The following is an 18,174-nucleotide window of genomic DNA, read 5'->3' on the forward strand; positions in this document are numbered from 1 at the left end:
TGTTTAAAAAAATCGCGAAAGTTCGCTGATTTATTGCGTTTTTTGCGGATTTAGTAAATATTTAATGATGAACTGCCTAATCATTAAAAAAAACGTTTGAATTGTTCCAAATCTGCCAGTAGGAACATTAAAAGAAAATTAAAACAACAAATAAACAACAAATACTCTTTTACAACGGGAACTCAATTTTTAATTGTATAATCGCTTAGTAACAATCTCAAAATACCATCAGATAAAATCTAAAGTAGACAAAATCCCTCATTCTCAACAAAAAAGCAAAGGTGATTTGTTTTTGATGAGACTAGAAGAGAAATTGACAAAAACAAGAAAATAGGGGAAACTTCAAAAATTCATTGAAGATTCTGAAGCGAAAAAAATTTCAGAAGTCATAAAAAGCGTTAGCTTTACACTCGAAAAATCCTGAAATAGTTGCATATAACTCCTAAAAAAAACACGCCTACAAAATAACCGCAGAAACAGAAATACTTTAAGTTTTCAAAGTAACTTCCGAAAAAAACTAAGTAATGAATCTATTAAAAATCTTAACTATCAATTGATTATTGTATGTAACTGATTCTACTGTTTTCTATTTTTCCTTGCAGCTATCATAAACTGAAGATTCAATGAGATCGTTTTCTTAAAGGGCATACATTATAAATTATGTAAAAAATACACTTCCACAATTCAAGATTTTTATAAAACTCACCTGGTGTTCAAGTCAACAATTATCTGTTATTAAGTAAAAACCACAGAGAAGTTAAAGTTTTGATCCCAGGAAACCGGATCAGAACTCCCATTAACGAATGTATTACTCAGGTAGACGAAAAAAGCAAAAAAAACGCATAGTTCACACAAACTCTGAATTTTCTGAGAAAGAACAAAATACAAAAAAAATATTATAGTTAAAGCCAAAGCTAATGAAAATCTGTAAAAAATTAAGATAATTTTTTGACCAAAACAGGACCTACTTGTACTAGCAGAAACATGAAATTTAATTGAAATTGCGAGAAAACTATCGGAGCTATAAAAAAATATTAAAAATTCTGTTTTTACAAATGAGTTTTCTTTTCAACACCAACTGGATACGTCATTATTTTGCTGATACGAAAAGACTTCAAAAATTATCAAAATTTTGAAGAAACATCAAAACAGCAACATTTAGAAAACCCGCTTTGTCACATCCATTAAAACAATTAGTGAGCATATACAATATTTTTAAACTCAAAAATAAACAGTGATAACTGTCAGTAATCAGATTTAGTTCTGTGATCATAAGAAACTTACAACAAAACAAACAAAAATGACAAAAATCAAATAGAAAAATGTCACAAGATAGTGCCGAAGACAATAAAACTACAAGATGTTCGCTGACAATATTGTATCTGCTCAATTGAGCGTTTTTTTCTTCCAATATTGTAAACCTTGTTTCCTGTCAATGCTGTGATATTGTGAAAAGACTTCAAAAGAGAACCAAAGTTATAAACAAAAAGCCAAAAGGTTTTTTTTGAGATTTTGTAGCATCAACTTCATGAAGATAGCTGTAAAAACAAAAACAACCAACCACACTATTACAACGGTCGGCAAAAATTATATGGGACCTCTAGTTAGAGGGACCGACCAATAAATTCAAAGAAACATGGATAAAAAAGGAGTAAAATTGAAATTCATTATACACTATTCGACAAATGTTTCCATAGTTATAACAGTATTATTAGTTCTGTTTACCTAATCATCTTTGGGATGCCAATTGCGCTTTCATTCAACTATATTCAGTCATAGTACTACAGAAATCGCAAAATGCCAGCAAATTTGAAATATTCAGTTAAACTTTACAAAAAATTTTCTATTTGTCGAATGCGTAAAACCATAAGCTACTCCCTGAATACGAAACAGGTGTTCATTGGATCTCATCTGAACGTAAATGAGAATTTTCAATAATGGAAACCTCACTAAAGATTGACTGTCTGTAACTGATCAAAAAAAGCAATAAATATTGTGATAAATTTTAAAAAATGCAATTGGAACACATTTGATTGAAAACAAAAAAATACCACTGATGGTCAAATAAGGTCGGGTAATTTGTGCAGAAAAATAATAATTTTTAAAAAAAAACAAATTGATGCAAACTTAAACAAAAACTATAAAAATAATGGACAAAAATGATGCTATGACCGAACAAAATCACGTGAAACATCATTTGTTCAGAAATATTCTGAACCTCCACAAATCGTCAAAATAATGCAATTGAGTTTTTTTTCAATTCTACGCCTGAAAGGCTTTCCTATGATACCACACACAACTCTCTACATTGGATATATTGATCGTTGAGAATTGATTGAACCAAAAAAACACATTTGAGTTTATAGTTCCACTCTCCTACTAGGTGGCGTCGGAACAATTATTATCAGAATTACGAAAGTTTAGGATATTGCTTCAGTTCATCTTATAGATATAAAACTTCACTTTGTTTTTCAATTATTATAGGTCTGCTTTGTTTTTTCTTCAACTTTTTTATATAAAAACGCAGAATTATCAAAAATAAAGATTGCTTTGTAGAACATTTTTATTCAAAACCGAAAATATAGCAGAATGATAGCGAGAATATGTCGGGTATAATTGGCTGACAACGATTTCCATCCATTTATTTACAGAAGTTCCCCTCAGTCCCTTTTTGCTATATTTTTTACATATTTTACAAAGTATTCTTGATTACGATCTTTATGTTGTGCCTAACAATTGAAGCAGAAACAATTTCCCTGAATGAGAAGTTCATATATTGTTGTTTAAACAAAAAAACAAATATTGAGATTCAAAAACATCATCTATCCCATTTTCAAGCTGCAGTGAAATAGGCTAGTAATTTTAAGTAATGCTTGGCCTCTACTTAATTCCAATTTTACTTCAAGTTTTGAATTGGGGCTAATATGAGTGCAGAAATAAAAATGAGTGTTACCCTTTTGAATCTGAAGTGAGAACACAAAATCAGACCATAATTATATAGAGGTTACCAAGCTATATAATCACAACGTAAGGCAGGATTGAAATGAGTTGAAATTGCCGTTGGAGCTTATCACAGGAGCGAATTACCAAAAATGTTACCATAAAAACACAAATACAAAACAAGAAAAGCAATAACCTTGAACAAAATGTTCTTGAAAAAGTTTTCAAGGCCTAAATTTTAATTCAAAAATCTAAAAAAAACTAAACACAAATGTAGAAGCTTGAGTATGAAGCATTTATGTCATCGTGTTGGTGAGATTAATTTTCCAGTCGACAACACAATACTGAAGGGCAAAGATTTTCCCAAGTCGGGCGCTAGTTGAAGCAGAGTTCAAAAACGTTTGATTTTCAAATCGACACAATCAGAAGTTCCAATTAGGCCTCTCTACATAACTAGTTAAACTAGTCAGCAATCAAAACAAAGGCTAAGTTCAATTTCAAGCCCCCAATGTTAACCAAAACAACAAAAAGAGTGAAAAACGAAATTTGAAAAAAGATGTAATCAAAAAATTTACAAAAATAAGGGGCGTCAATTTTTCATCAAAGATGAGCTCTCAACTAAAGAAAAAACAATGGATTGCGAGTTGTCTCTTTAGAATTGTGATAATTTCATTCAATTGAACGGTCGGACAACAAAAATAAAACAACAAAAACAGCCAGAACTGAAAACTGAGTTACAAAAAATGTAGTGGTCAGTCATGCTTATGATAAGCTCTGCTCTACATATTCATACGTTTTGTTTACGCTGATTGTTTAATTTTTAACTTATGTCCAACTTGTGCAGATTGAACAGATCTAGCCAGAACCTCGACAAGATCTCTTATTCTTGCAACTAATAACAAAACAATACAAGAACAAAGAGATCGACGGAAGTTACAAAATTTTAATGAGATTATGTAAAATCGAAGTCGAGAAACACATAAGTTGCCCAAAGATCAATTCGAACCACATCATCAATGCAACGTGGAGACAAATACATAGAATTTGCTGTAGTTACCAGTTGCTCTTACTTTGTATATGAAACTTCGACAAATTTTAAAAAGGAAAGACAAACTCACAAAAGTTTAAAGAGAACATGTTAAGTCCAACCCAAGGAACACATGAGTTGACCATAGACCAATTCGGACAAACGCATCCATGCAACGCTGAGACAAATACATGGCCTTTACTGTAGTTACCATTTGCTCTTATTTTGCAGCTGAAATTTCGAGGAATTCTAAGGAGGACTGATAAAACTTACAACTTTTTAACGAGAACATGTAAAACCTAAGCCCAGGAACTCATAAGTGGACCACATACTAATTCGGACAGCAGCATCTTTGCAACACTGAGACAAATATAGGGCATTTGCTATGTTTACTAATTGTTCCTAATTTGCATGAAACTTTGATAAATTTTGAAAAGGACAGACTTGTATACAAAAAAGGGTTAATACACGGTCAACTTTTTTTAACTCACCACCATGAAAAATAGATTAAACTAACGTTTGAAATTCAATCAACTCTAATGCAGTTTTCAAACATTTAAACAGAAAATGTCAAGTAAACAAATACTTCTATCAGAAAAGGAAAAAAGAGATCCAGAAATTGACATTTATATCGTTATCATACGAAAATTCAAACCCTTAAGTCTATCAAGTAACCAGTTGATCATCATTCAATTTTCAAGAGATCATGAATGCTCAAAATAACTTCATAAACGATTGCAGAAGTAAAAAAAAATTGCTCCGCACTTACTTGAAAATCTAAATTGAAAACCTAAATTCAAGTAGAGATTACCCAAGGTAAAAATTCAAAAACTAAACCACGTGTTAGGTTACCAAGTATTGCCATTCGAGATTTCTAAAAAGTCTTTAAAAGTTTGCTATCAAGCCATATAAATTTACATCTTAAAAACAAAAACGAGAAAAAAAAACCTTAAATATCCAATTCCTTAAAAAAACACAACCACCTAAAAAACTCCAGAAAATTAGAAATTACTAAGCAAATGTTTAGAGTGTGAGCAGCAGCTACAACCTCTTGTTAATGAAAAAAAGTTAAGGTATTATAGACAAACTCAAAAAATGTTCTACTTTCTACTAAAATAAACTAAGACAAGTTTTTATATACCGTTAAATATTTATCAGAAATAAAACATAGATTTTGGAAAATTGAATTTTGTCATATAGATACTTTAAAGATGAAATCGAAAATCAAGATCACAAAAACAACCACAAATTTCAAAGTCAAATGATCAAAAAACAGCTCTAAAATGCCAAAAATCTAGATCCAAATGCCAATGTTTTATTCTGAAAAATCAAAATGCGACAAAAAGTAGCCTCAATACCGATTAAGGGATACTGAAAACTGTAGAGAATGAAATAGGTAACATAATTGGGCAAACGTTAAAAAAAAGTCTGACGAAAAGATCAATAATGTGAACAAAATCAGTAATAAAAGTGAAAAGTGAAAAATTTTAAAGATCGGTAACTACTCGATAAAGATCAAATACCAAATAGGTTTTTTAATTTCAAGGGCTTTTTAGTGATACCACAACTCACAACTCATCAGGATAAACATATCGGTCGGTTAAAATTTACTGAACACACAAAACCCTTGTGCATATTTTTGTTGACTTAACCTCTTAGTTTAACAATTGGTCTTCATATATCTAACGTCAAAATTTCGGGATGTTTTCTTATTACACTGATCGAAACTTCCTCAATATTGAAAAAAATTGTTTTTGTTCCCAACATAATTTATCTAGGCTGAGCTAGAAGAATAAAAAACCTTTTTGAAAATTATTATTGATAGGGGTTACAGCTGATTTAATTTTACCTTGACTTGCTTTGCGTTTTCCTCATCAATTTCCAGTCCCTCAAAAGCGGAGTCAACTTCTTGTTGCAACTTTGCTAACACATCTGGGTTGTTGCATAGAGCTTGAAGAGAACAAGACATTGAGGAAGAAGTAGTGTCGTGACCTGCAAAAAACAACAAAGTTTAATGAAAATTTTGACTACTTTACCAAAGTTTTCAAATTTTTCTGTGAGGCCTTAGAAACCAAACTAGTTAGGGTTGATGGCGACCTTTTAATATCGAGTTAATTTTGATTTTTGCATTTGTACAACGTGTGTTATTCTATTAATAATAGTCTTGTATTGGCACTACGAAGAATTTATTATTATTGGCGATATCTCAACAAATAGGCGTACCCCCCAAATGTAGAGTTTTCAACGAATATGATTTGTTGAGAAACTTAAAACACTGTAACTTTAGGCGTTCAATTAGCCAAAATTGGATATTGCCTAATTCTAAATTATTTATTTTACCACATCTGGCTATGCCTCTAGCAGGTCATGCCTCAGCGACCCGTGAGAATTGAAACGAATCTATTACAATCGAACGTAAGATCAGTTCCCCTAAAAATTATATTTTTCTCCTTCGGCTTAACGCCATTTTTGAGTAAATTTACGTTAACCCTCATATGCTATTTTAAAAACGGAGAATTTTTTGTGCAATCAGCCAATTAGAAGACAGTATTAACATTTTCTCAATTCTGATTGCTTAGCAAGAAAAATCTACATACTTTGGTACATTGGTACTTCTGCCAATTTAACCAGTGCCATTATTATTATCTTTACGTTGCATATGCGGCATTCAAATTCTTGGGTCGTGAAAACACATAACATAGCATTTATTAATGAAATTTTAAATTAATTATTGATTCTCAAGCTAATAAGTTCAACGGGGGCCGTACAAACGAACGACGTTTCAAGTGGACAGCACTGAATTAACTGGACGACAATTGCATGAATTCTCAAAGTTAATCCTCGCTAAACCTTGACATTTTGACCGTTTTATCCATAATGCAGTCACAAGCATCCATAATGACTAAATTAAACGAGAAAAAAAAGAAAGGAAAAATTAGTTCAACGGGGGCCGTACAAACGAACGACGTTTCAAGTGGACAGCACTGAATTAACTGGACGACAATTGCATGAATTCTCAAAGTTAATCCTCGCTAAACCTTGACATTTTGACCGTTTTATCCATAATGCAGTCACAAGCATCCATAATGACTAAATTAAAAGAGAAAAAAAAGAAAGGAAAAATTATGCGAACAATTGCGCACCGCTGTCCATGGCCATGTGTTGTGGGATGTAATCCGTTGTTGGATGTAATCCGGAACCAACGGGCCCGTCGACTAGGACTAATTTTTCAGCGCATACCGAGATTGTGCTTTTATTAATTATTTTTGTCGCCCATTGGTTTCAAAAATTCAGCGTCGTCTATTTGAAACATCGTCAATTTCAAACGCCCCCCCCCACCCCCATTCAGCTGTTTCCGGTTACGTCATTTGGAATTTTACTTATAACAAGATATACATTTATTTCATCCTAACTAGTTTTTTTCGAACATGAATTAAGGAATGGCAGAGGGGAATAACGGAAATTTAAAAAAAACGCTCAAGCAAATTTTTGCTTATATTTGATTCTTTCAAAAAAATTTCAAGGTTGACTCAAGAAAGAAAGATTCAATTGATTTATCCATAAACTGATTTTTTTTAAGTTCGATGAAAAGGACAAACAACGACATCAGGATCTATTCTGTTTCTGCACATGCTATTTTTACATAGTAACGCGCTTTATAACAACAAATAATTTATAAGAGGGGGAATGAAAAGTGGCACGGGATAGATCCCATAATCACTATTGTTTCCATTTTGTCTGTATATGCAGGAATATAAACTATATCTTAAAGAAATATTTTTAGAGAACCGACCTTCGAACATGAACGTGTCAACTTCTTCCCTGATATCAGCAAATGTGAGCCCATGTTCCTGCTTAGCCGTCAAAAGCAGATCCAGAAACGAATGTCTTTTCTTGGTACTGTTTCCAGCTACTCTTTCATTTTCCTCATTTGAGCTAGTTGACTGCAATTCGCTCCACCGACGCGTGATCACATCTGTCGTGAACTTGTGCAGTCGTTTCAAGAGATACGCGTGTTTTCTACCCCTCTGAGTCAAGTAGGAATAACAGAAGTCGTTCCAAAGAAATGGGACTCGGAACCGTTCAGCCAGCAGCTCAGTTACCTGTTTGAAAAAGAACCGGATTTAAAACACTCACGTGCACATTTTAAAATGCTGAAAGTCTGCAGTGCCAGAAGTTAAAATGCTAGAAGTTGCTACTTAGTCAGAAGTTGACGTCCGTTGGATTTCTTCATTTTAAAACGTGCGCGTTTCGTGTTTTAAGCATGGCTACGTGAATCTGCAGAAGTCACTACGAAATTCGGACTTAATATCTCGAACCGCTTCGCGGTTCTCGATAACCTCCAGAAGTTCTCAATGACTTCAATCAAAGTCAAGTAATTATTGCTGCCTATTTCTTATTTTCTTATCACAGTAGTTGTAACCATATTATCTCTTATTTGCATGTGTCTTTGCGTTATATAATGAATTCTGAATTCTAATCGGAACGTCTCAATTTCACAATTGTGACCTTTGTGTTCCAAATTGGCAGGTATCTTCTGGTCAGTTCTGGTCGGCTCCAAAAGCGCAGGAAAGTCTTATCAAGGATGGATTCGAGCTCAAGTGGGTCTGGTCATTTTTTCATACAATTTTTGTTCAGTATTGGTCCCCGGGTAGAGGATTTTTATAAAAATTTATTTAAGAAATGCCCTGAAGTGCACTGAATTTTCCGAAACTTAAGAGCGCAAACCTTACATAATGATACGCTGAAATTATTTAATAAAATGCGCTGAGCATTTCTTACAAAATAATGAGCTGAAACGGCGCGGGGGGGGGGGGGGGTGTTGTGAGGGGAGGATATGGGAGCACTTACTGCGGCTCTGTTCTGGACATACTCGAAGGAATCCGGGTTGCGCATTTGGGATCCCAAATCAACTCCCATTGCAGCGTCACAAACAATGTCAAGTGCTGAAACAGCATCTTCAGAATTTAATGGAGCGAATTTAATGGAACGAAGAGAATTTGAAATTAAAAATGGACATTATATATTTCGCCCACTTTCCATCTCTGACACTCAATTTCGACCTGAAATAGTGCATTGAAAATTAATACAATTAGCGTTTCTAATGAGCTAATAACTACCAAGATATTAATAAAAGAAAAAAATCAAAGCCAATTAACTCCGTGTGTCAAGTGCTAGTTTTTTCTCATTATTACGACTTTCAAACACATTCAGAAATGCGTTTTTTATAGCAAGTTCAAGTCAAGCGATAGGGGAGGACGATTTTTGAAAAGAATTATACCTTGAGTGTTTAAAAAATTATTGCAAATTGAATGCATCAAAATCTCTTAACAATCAAATGAGATTAACTTTTGCAGATATTGTAAAGGAGACTCCAGATCAAAATCTCAAAGCAGCCATTTTCTAACTTCTCGAATATAATCCAGGCAGCTGGATATAATTTGTATCAAACATTTGCGATCAGGTTTCGCAAAAAAATATTTCATAGGACTATGATTAAGTTTAAAAAACGCTTTTTTAATTCAGCTTTCCACTAAAAATGGTGCACATGTTGACTTGTTAACGTTTAATTAAATTAAAGGAAAACAACTATCGTGGATTTTACTTCTAGTGTCCTTTAGTTTCAAAATAAATATTAGTTGGCTATAACTACTTGAGACACATATATTCAACATATATGACCACTTGAGGTTGAAATAAGAAATTTCAGAAAAGAGATATTTTATTGCTAAAAGCAGCCGAGTGAGTCCTGATAGCAGTTTAAAAATTTTGACCAGCTGAAATCAGTTTAAATAACATTATTTAACAAGCATCTAACTAGAAAACAAAATTTACTTTTTCAAGTATAGCAAATGAGAATCCAAAAGAACAACTGCAGACAATTCTGATGATATTAGTTTTTTTTCGAAAGTTTTTTTGAACGATTTTTTTGTACGGATTAAAAGTTTTGTACATAAGAGAAATTAAAAGTGGAATTCGGACTGTGTGTCTTAGTTGCATGTGTATCCTTTCGGTAAAAATGCAGAAACTAGCGTCTGCAATGTGAAACAGTGGTCGATTGAAGTGAGAAATTTTATTGAGACTTTGGAATCATTATTTGCTGTTACAGTTTGTACAATACCATTTATCATATTTCTCATGCACTGCTTCTTCCCCGAATAAATTTGTGATGTAGACGATTAATTTTTGCCTTGGACTGTTTTCATCTCATGCTTAGCTAAATTGCAATAATAAGCAAAGGTTTGCTCAAAAATGCAATGTCTAGAAGATAGTGTTATGGTTTTTGCTCATACACCATGACAAAAAAATATTAATCAATCCCTTTATAGTTAAACCGTTTCTAGTAATTTGTTCCAAATCTGTATTTTTTCTAGCAAAAACTTGATCTTCAAATTTTCCAAGGAGAATTTTATCACTTGAAGTTAATTATGCTCAAATTTTAGTCTGGTGCATTCAGAATTTGGAAAACATAGAACGAGAAAGCTGACACAATGTAGTTTGTGGTCCAGTCAAATCAGTTTAGTTGCTCTAGCAAAAATCAAAAAAAGGACACAAAAAGGAACAATATGATCTTTATCAAAAAATCCAAAACAAGTGACTCAATCTCAGTTATTTTTTTATTGTCATTATATCGAGAACAATTACTACTGTTATTGACCACAGTGAGATTTTACAAGATTGATAAACCAGGCTTAAAAAATGTAAGTTAAAAAATGATTTCAACAAAGTTTCTGTCTGATAATCTAAAGGTGTCTATTTCGACACATGCTTAAGCAAATGAACAGTTTCAACCTGTCAACAAACACATACTTGGAAAAGCATAAACAAAAGTTTTGTTACATATCTGGTCGACTAACTTTGTTCTTTTGAAAGGAATTGAAATAATTTTTGCTGCCAAACTTCCACAGCATACACAATTTTTAGAAGTAGCATTTTGTCTGAATGACTTAGTTATTTTTTCAAATTCTTAAACAGAAAGCAATGGGTACAAAATAAATGCGGCCAAAACATTCTTCCGAACATTTTGGACGGTCGTCGTCAATATTTAGAGCCCGGAAAACTCTAAATTTGGTCATCTTTTTGAATATGAACACACACTTGCCTAGAGCAATAGAAAACATAGACAGGGAAATAAAAAAAAATGTAAAACCAATAATCTTCTCATGCAAATTTTTTTAAACACAAGCAAGATAAACAAAATCTCCTGGAAAACATCAGAAGAAATTCAATTTTTTGTATTTTCATCCTAAATCATTGCGCTTTACCAGCGCATGTATACACACAGAAGATCAGGAATGAAAAAAAATGAAATTGAATGAGAAAAGTATAAGATGACCCAAAATTAGTTGTATTTGTTTTGATTTGTTTTAACAAGTGCTCCGAAATGGCGATTTGGAACGCATTCTCAGTTAATTTTGATTATTATTAGAATCTTATCTTTTCAAGAAGAGCCAATCTACATTATAACTGCTTTGATTGACGCCAATTAATAATCGCACTGATAAGTTTAATTTAATTTGAACTGGTTATTTAATGATCTTTGAACTAATGGCCAGATTTACTTAAATTAAATAGTTTTGTGCGTAATCATTTGATCTGCGTTTTATCCATTACGTTGCTTTGAGTATATTCAATTATCAACAAAAGTCATTAAAATACTTAAAAGTCAGGTCATAATGAACATCTACTACCGTAAATTAGAATTTAGCAGCTTTGCTGCTTGATTTTTTGACAATCCGAGTATTTTTAGTAGCAAAAACTAATAAAATGGCGAATGTACGTTTTTTTCATTTTAAGTGTGCTGTTGGTTGAAATAGTATGCACATTTCAAGAAAAAAGAATTGAAAAACCCGCAGGTCTAGATTGTGCAGTATATAGAGAGTTAATTGTTTTATTTGACTTTTGATATCAAAGTTAATAATAAGTCGTTTGATTTTTGATATCAAAGTCAAATAATAATAATTATTATTTATATCAAAGGTAATCACAGCTTGCCATTTTTCAATGTGCCGCTTTTTGTAATTCTATGTATCAAAAAAAAATTTCCTTGAAAAGTATTTCACTATAAGCAAATCGAAAAAAAAACAAAAAATGGGCATGGACAAAACAAAATTTTGAGAACATATGTCTGATAAAAGGCAAATAGCGCATTCCAAAATTGTGAACCGCCAGATTTGTGTATCACAAAAGGACTCAGCAACAATTTATTTGATCAAAATTGTCATTTGTTATCAAATTATGCTGGTCTCAAGAGATCAATTTTTAAAATAAAATTTGAGATTTGAAAAGTGTTTTCACTGCTTGTTGGATTTAAAGAATTATACAGGCAAACTGTTTAGAAATCTCGAGAACTAACAGTTATTAAGAAGATACAAGAACGCAAGGCGAACACAATCAATGGTGTAAAAAATATTTAATTGTTTAAAATTGATTATAAACAAGAATGCGAAAAATTATGCCTGATTTTGTTCTAAATATCGGAAATTTGTCCATATTTACTAAATAATGAAATCAATCGGTTTAAATGCATAGCGCATGATTTTCAAATGTCCACAGAAAAAAAAGCAAACTAATGAAAAAAGTAGATAATCTTAGAATCTATTTTTAAATCTTCTAATGAAAGTATTACCGTTTTTTATTTAGTTTCGACAGCTTTATTGAGTTTATCTCAACAAAATTGTTTAACAAAATAGTTATCGAGTTGCAAAAGCTTCAACTAAAACTAGATATCCGGAAGATATTAACAGAAGGTTAAGATTTGGAAGATAGGCGCCTGGATTAAAAACAATGTCTGTTTTCGAAGAACTGTGCTGTATCTGATTTCAATCTTTTCTATGGAACAAAGAATTTTTTTTAAATGCTTTTAACTTTAGCTAAAATTTGACAGATCTTCAATTAAGTATAAAGAAATGAGCAGAAAAACTATTATTAGGGCTCAATTTTAATTTCATTTCTACTTCTCACAAGATTAAGCGCACCAAAAATGATTAATAAGCTAATTAAATGGTCAAAAACACAAAAGTAAAAAAAATCAATTTAACAAAATATTCCAATTTTGACCAAATTTTTATCTCGCGAACTAAAATTTCTTGAACTTTATCCAGCAGTTCAGTTAAATATACAGAGAGCACTTAAATGTTACCGCATATAATGGCCTGGGATGCCCCAAAGGTCGAAAACTGTCACAACAACAAAGTGGGCAAGCGCAAATTTTTAACAATTTTTTTAGTAAAATGTGGTAACCGTGATTCAGATACCAGACAATCCATTTCGAAGTTTATAGCATCGAAATATCAGGCTCGGCATAAAAAAATGACTGCTTGTTATACTAACCCAACATGCTCATTGTTTCCCAAACATCAACAAACTGTTCTCTCTCAGCCATAGATTCCAACAGGTTCATTGCCACCTTATTGTGTTTCATCATAGACACAAAGCTGCGGTCCAGAATGTCAAAGTGGAATGCGGGCGTGATCAACTTCCGCCTCTGGCGCCACTTGTCACCTTTGCTTGTCAGTAATCCGGTTCTATAGAGTCAAATATATAGGGAATTCTTTGTGAGATCAGGATAAGTTTCTTGGAAAGAAAGCGTCAAGATATGTACAAACTTGTAATATCCTTCCTAATGGTTCAAGAATTTAAGCTTTTGCCAAGACGTTATCAGGACATGTCAAGAATTCACAGGAATACTTATCAAGATCCTAAAAATAAAGATCAAATTTTTTTAAGCAAATCAATAACTTGCATCCCTACGTTACGTTACCAGAATCAAATAGTCACATTTGAAAGTCGAGCAAATTTACTATGATTAATTTTTGTATTCCGTTATTGTATCCCTCCACCTCCAGTCTTTTGCCACACTTTTAGCTGAATAATTGAAAAAGGGGAATTAACTAACCCTAACCAAGGGTGAATAAACTCATAGAAGGGCGATTTCTCAGAATGTTTGGAGGACTTGAGAATCTGAGCTGCAACTGCCCCTTTTGTGATAACAACAATTGGTTGGGGGCCAAACATCATACAAAACATTCCATTGTACTTCAATCCCCACTGAACAAAGAAGTTCACTAGTTTTTCCTGTTTTCGAGGAATCAGACCGATGTCTCCAATCAGCGGCTTTCTTTGTAACCCTAAAACATTTACGCTCATTTGGGTGGATATTAGTCCGGAAATACAAGCGACGGAGGTCAAACACGGCATATTTTTTTTACAATTATTTCGATCAAGATAAAAAAATTCTGAGATAATCTTAATTTAAGTTGTCCAAGGTAGGCCGGTTAACGTAATAACTGGTCCACGTTCTCCTAATTTCATCCCCACCTAATGAGAGGCATAGTCCTGGCCGTTGTGAGGATTGAACGATATGCACCCACTGAGCTGAAGGGAGGGGGCACGTACAAAAACTCCAAATTTTAAACCAGCGTAGAAACCAGACTGTTCTTCAAATTTAATGACCGCAAAATGAACTGAAGTGATCCCTTTATTGGCGATATAATTTTTTTTTTGTTGTCAAAAGTTTTTCATTCAGAGTTTCCCGAACTTCAAATGACAATTGAGAAAGTCCCGCAATTTCTCTCTCCCTTTTACATTTCCCGCGAAAAATGGTCACAAAAAATTTTTTTAACTAGTACCTCAAATCCCAGAGACTCAGGGGCCACAAATTGATCTCTGAATAGGAGAATATTTTGTGGCAGAAAAAATTAGGGGGTAAACGTAACACACAATAATTTTTCAAATTTATCTCCGCAAAGATTATTTTAATCCATTTTTGAATGGGGAGCCGGTTTATCACTAGCTGCTAAATTGAAATAATGATGCCCTTAAAAACTTCCAATTTTTATTTCTTTATTCAATTTTTTTAAACAATTTTTAAAGTTTAGGATGTTCAAAAAAACAACATCCGAAGGCCAAGATCAGAGTTTTCTCAGGGTCGAGCCATTTCCTTTTGGAAAATAAACAAAGTCATGATTGTATAACAAGTGAGCACCATTGTCCCATCTTTTTGCAAATTACCGCGAGCATTTGTGCAATTTTCCTGAATTAACCGGTTATTTGAAAACGCTTCAATGAATAACAATAGGCTGACTAGATTTCTTTCTTCTTCCTACAAAAATGGCTTTCCTTTTTCTATATAATAGTTGCTTAGACAAATTACTTGTACAGCAAAAAAATACATTTGTAACTCTATAAACTCAAGAATCCAATTAAAATCAATTAATCCAATTAATCAGTTTTGGCATATCAAAAACAGCTAGTCTGTCTCTGGGTTTAAAAGAGCAGAAAAAAATTCACACATTACAGCATACTTGAGAACTAACGAGGAGAGCGAATTCGTGCATATTTTGCTCCGATTGTAAGTAAAATTAACAGCCTGTGTTTGAACAACTTTTTAATTTCCCTTGTGAACTACACTAATGCTAGCGGTTTTAAGCAAAAGCATGGTTTTAGCAGCGAGAATGCGAAATTGAATTTCCCACGCTTAAATTCTAAAATCTATTGACACACGACCCAAGTGTAGATCTTACTTTGATCGTAAGTACGAAGATATAGTTTGAATAAATAAAACTCACGGCTCTGGTAATCTGATTTCAAATCTTTGGTTTAACAAATTCCCACATATAGCTTTAAAAGCGCTTTTAAAACAACAAATAAATTATTTTCAAATTTGATACAATGCTGCTGCTTGAGAAAGGCATAAATTAAAATCAGTCAAAATTTATGGGAATTTTTCAGATGAGGTCAACTTTGCAGTTTGATAATGTTAGTGTAAAGTGAATCACAGAACAGAAAAATATTTGTACTAAAATTTTTTTACAGGGCGTTGTTGACAAAATTTTTAATATTAAAACTCAAGAGAAATATAGTCAAAAACTGTGAAAAAAACTTCGGGAAACTCCTGCTTTTGTAGGAATTTAGTTTTGTTGTCGATCGGCAGAAGAACTATTTCAATGTAATAGGGACAACAGATTTTTTTTGGCTAAGTGCTGATTTCCTGAAGAAATCTTTGACATTAATTTTTGTCAAATTACTGATAAGAAATATGGTCAAAAAATGGTAGAAAAAGTTTATGAGATATATGTGAAAGTAGACGCATGGAAATGTTTCAGGGAGTTAAAAGGCACATATCACAACTAATTTATGTTACGATTTTGCAGTTCTGATGCAAAATTGTTAAAATAAAGGTTCACGGAAAACAAAGTCAAACAATGGGAAAAAATTAATTTTATTATTTCTTCAAATTCGAAGCTTGTTTTCAAAGAAGTTAGGCTGAAGAGTGTTTTTAGCTCTGGTTAACAGAACAACTCGTTTTGTGCCACTGTCGGAGCTGTTGTCGCTAAGCTTGCGTAGGCGGGAAAACAGAAACAAAACACTTTCTGTTGTCCTAGTCATTTAATAGTTATAGTTATAGTTCTAGTTCTAGTTACAGTTTGTCACGTGAGAAGAAAGAGAAAAGGGGGAAATAACAAAAAGCAACACACAGAACTCAACGTAGCAACCGCAGAAAACGGCTGAAAGTATAACTCAGCAAAATATTGCAAAACAAATTGTCTTGAGCAGTAAATAACGTGTTACTTGTTCCTGAGCAGTAAATTGTTACTGTGTCTTGTATTCAAAATATTATTTTTGAGCAGCAAATTCTGTTACCGTGTCTTGCATCAACGAATTATTGGAGCTGAAATTCAACAGTTACAACCCCAACTTCTGGTATTCTCAACTTGTGAGTACAAATAGCAAAAGCCAACTTAAGTTTAAATTTAAATATTTTTGCACAAACAGGTCTTAGACATATATCTTTGTCTTCGATTTGTTTTTTCTATCGGATTGAACTGATATACATAAAGAGATCCCGTATTGTGTGATCTGTAGCAATCCAGTTCAAATTGATAGTTGAAAAAACTAAGATCAGCGAATAGTTACGAACTAAAATAGTTAATGCAACGATAAGTATAGCAGAACGGATATACAGTTACAAAAGCGAACTGCATAAACGAAGTATCCGGACAGATTTCGTAACCACTCAGAACGAACTGGGCGGTGTAAAACTTTCTTTGTGAAACACAAGGAGAGCAGCCGTTACAGCCACTGGGTAAGATAAGCGTGGAGGTTTAGTTAACAAAATAACACCCCTAAAATCACTTTATCTGGAACAAATGAGACATAGTGCTGGAAACAATAATGAAACGTTTGCTTTTGAGGTACAGTGAAATTTGAACGTTTTACCGAAAAAATTTCCAATGGAACCCCGATATAATGCCAGCCGTCAGTTTTTCTACTGGTTTCCATATCAGGTCAACGATGCCTTTTCTTAACACCCCTAAAATCACTTTATCTGGAACAATTGAGACATAGTGCTGGAAACAATAATGAAACGTTTGCTTTTTAAGTACAGTGAAATTTGAACGCGTTACCGAAAGAATTTCCAATGGAACCCCGATATAATGCCAGCCGTCAGTTTTTCTACTGGTTTCCATATCAGGTCAACGATGCCTTTTCTGAGATTTTGGAGAAAATAGGTAAATTGCTGGACTTTTTCGCCCTTCCTCGAGTAAATTGTTTTATCTGAGCAATGAAATGGTTCCCACGTTTTTAGTTAATTAAAATGATAAACAAAAAAAATATGGTGGCTCAGATTTACAAATGTTTTAAAAAATTCTCAAATTTTGCCAGAAAACTTTTCCTAATAGTGGTTCACTAGATTATTTAAATGTTTAAGCGATTTTGTTCCCTTAGCTCTGATTAAACAAACTACTCTTCTAATATTTAAACCTGCTTGTGAACTTTTTTTGTGAACTCTACCTACATTGTGAATTTTTTTTACATAAAATTACTAAATATACTACAAAATGTGTCCCGCAGAAAACGTAGGCACTTTTCACAAGATTGTTGTCAAGTAGATTGTGATGCATTCTATTTTGGTTCTTTTACTGAAAAAAAAACTGTGTTATTCCACATTATCTACGTAACTCTGGAAATTGTTTTTTTTTCAGAGTCAAAAATTGCATATTTTAACTGCTATAGCTACTTTAAATATTTAAAACTACCGTAAATTTTCAATTTTTCCTTAACCTTACCATATGGCTCTCGTACTGCATTCATCGACTTATGGTATTTATTGTTCCATGAAGCTCTACGAACATAACAGAAAATAGTTTTTTCGACTGTTTTTTTCGACTAGTTTTTATGTTGCAGAGTTACAGTAATACAAA

At 32.8% G+C, this 18,174-nt stretch overlaps 1 protein-coding gene across 1 annotated transcript in view; it reads right to left on the minus strand.

Annotated features, from left to right (window-relative positions):
- The window catches only part of LOC142340308 (cytochrome P450 4c3-like), a 74,370-nt gene that overhangs the window by 52,920 nt on the left and 3,276 nt on the right, over positions 1-18,174 (minus strand). Inside the window, exons 2-7 of the mRNA XM_075390882.1 lie at positions 13,866-14,097; positions 13,301-13,494; positions 8,819-8,913; positions 7,761-8,070; positions 5,817-5,959; positions 707-729 (exon numbers count right to left, since the gene is read on the minus strand). Of these exons, the coding sequence (XP_075246997.1) occupies positions 707-729; positions 5,817-5,959; positions 7,761-8,070; positions 8,819-8,913; positions 13,301-13,494; positions 13,866-14,097 (997 nt within the window). The remainder of the gene's footprint in view (positions 1-706; positions 730-5,816; positions 5,960-7,760; positions 8,071-8,818; positions 8,914-13,300; positions 13,495-13,865; positions 14,098-18,174) is intronic.

This window comes from Convolutriloba macropyga, chromosome 5, assembly GCF_964194025.1.
Source record: "Convolutriloba macropyga chromosome 5, txConMacr16.3, whole genome shotgun sequence".
NCBI lineage: Eukaryota > Metazoa > Xenacoelomorpha > Acoela > Convolutidae > Convolutriloba > Convolutriloba macropyga.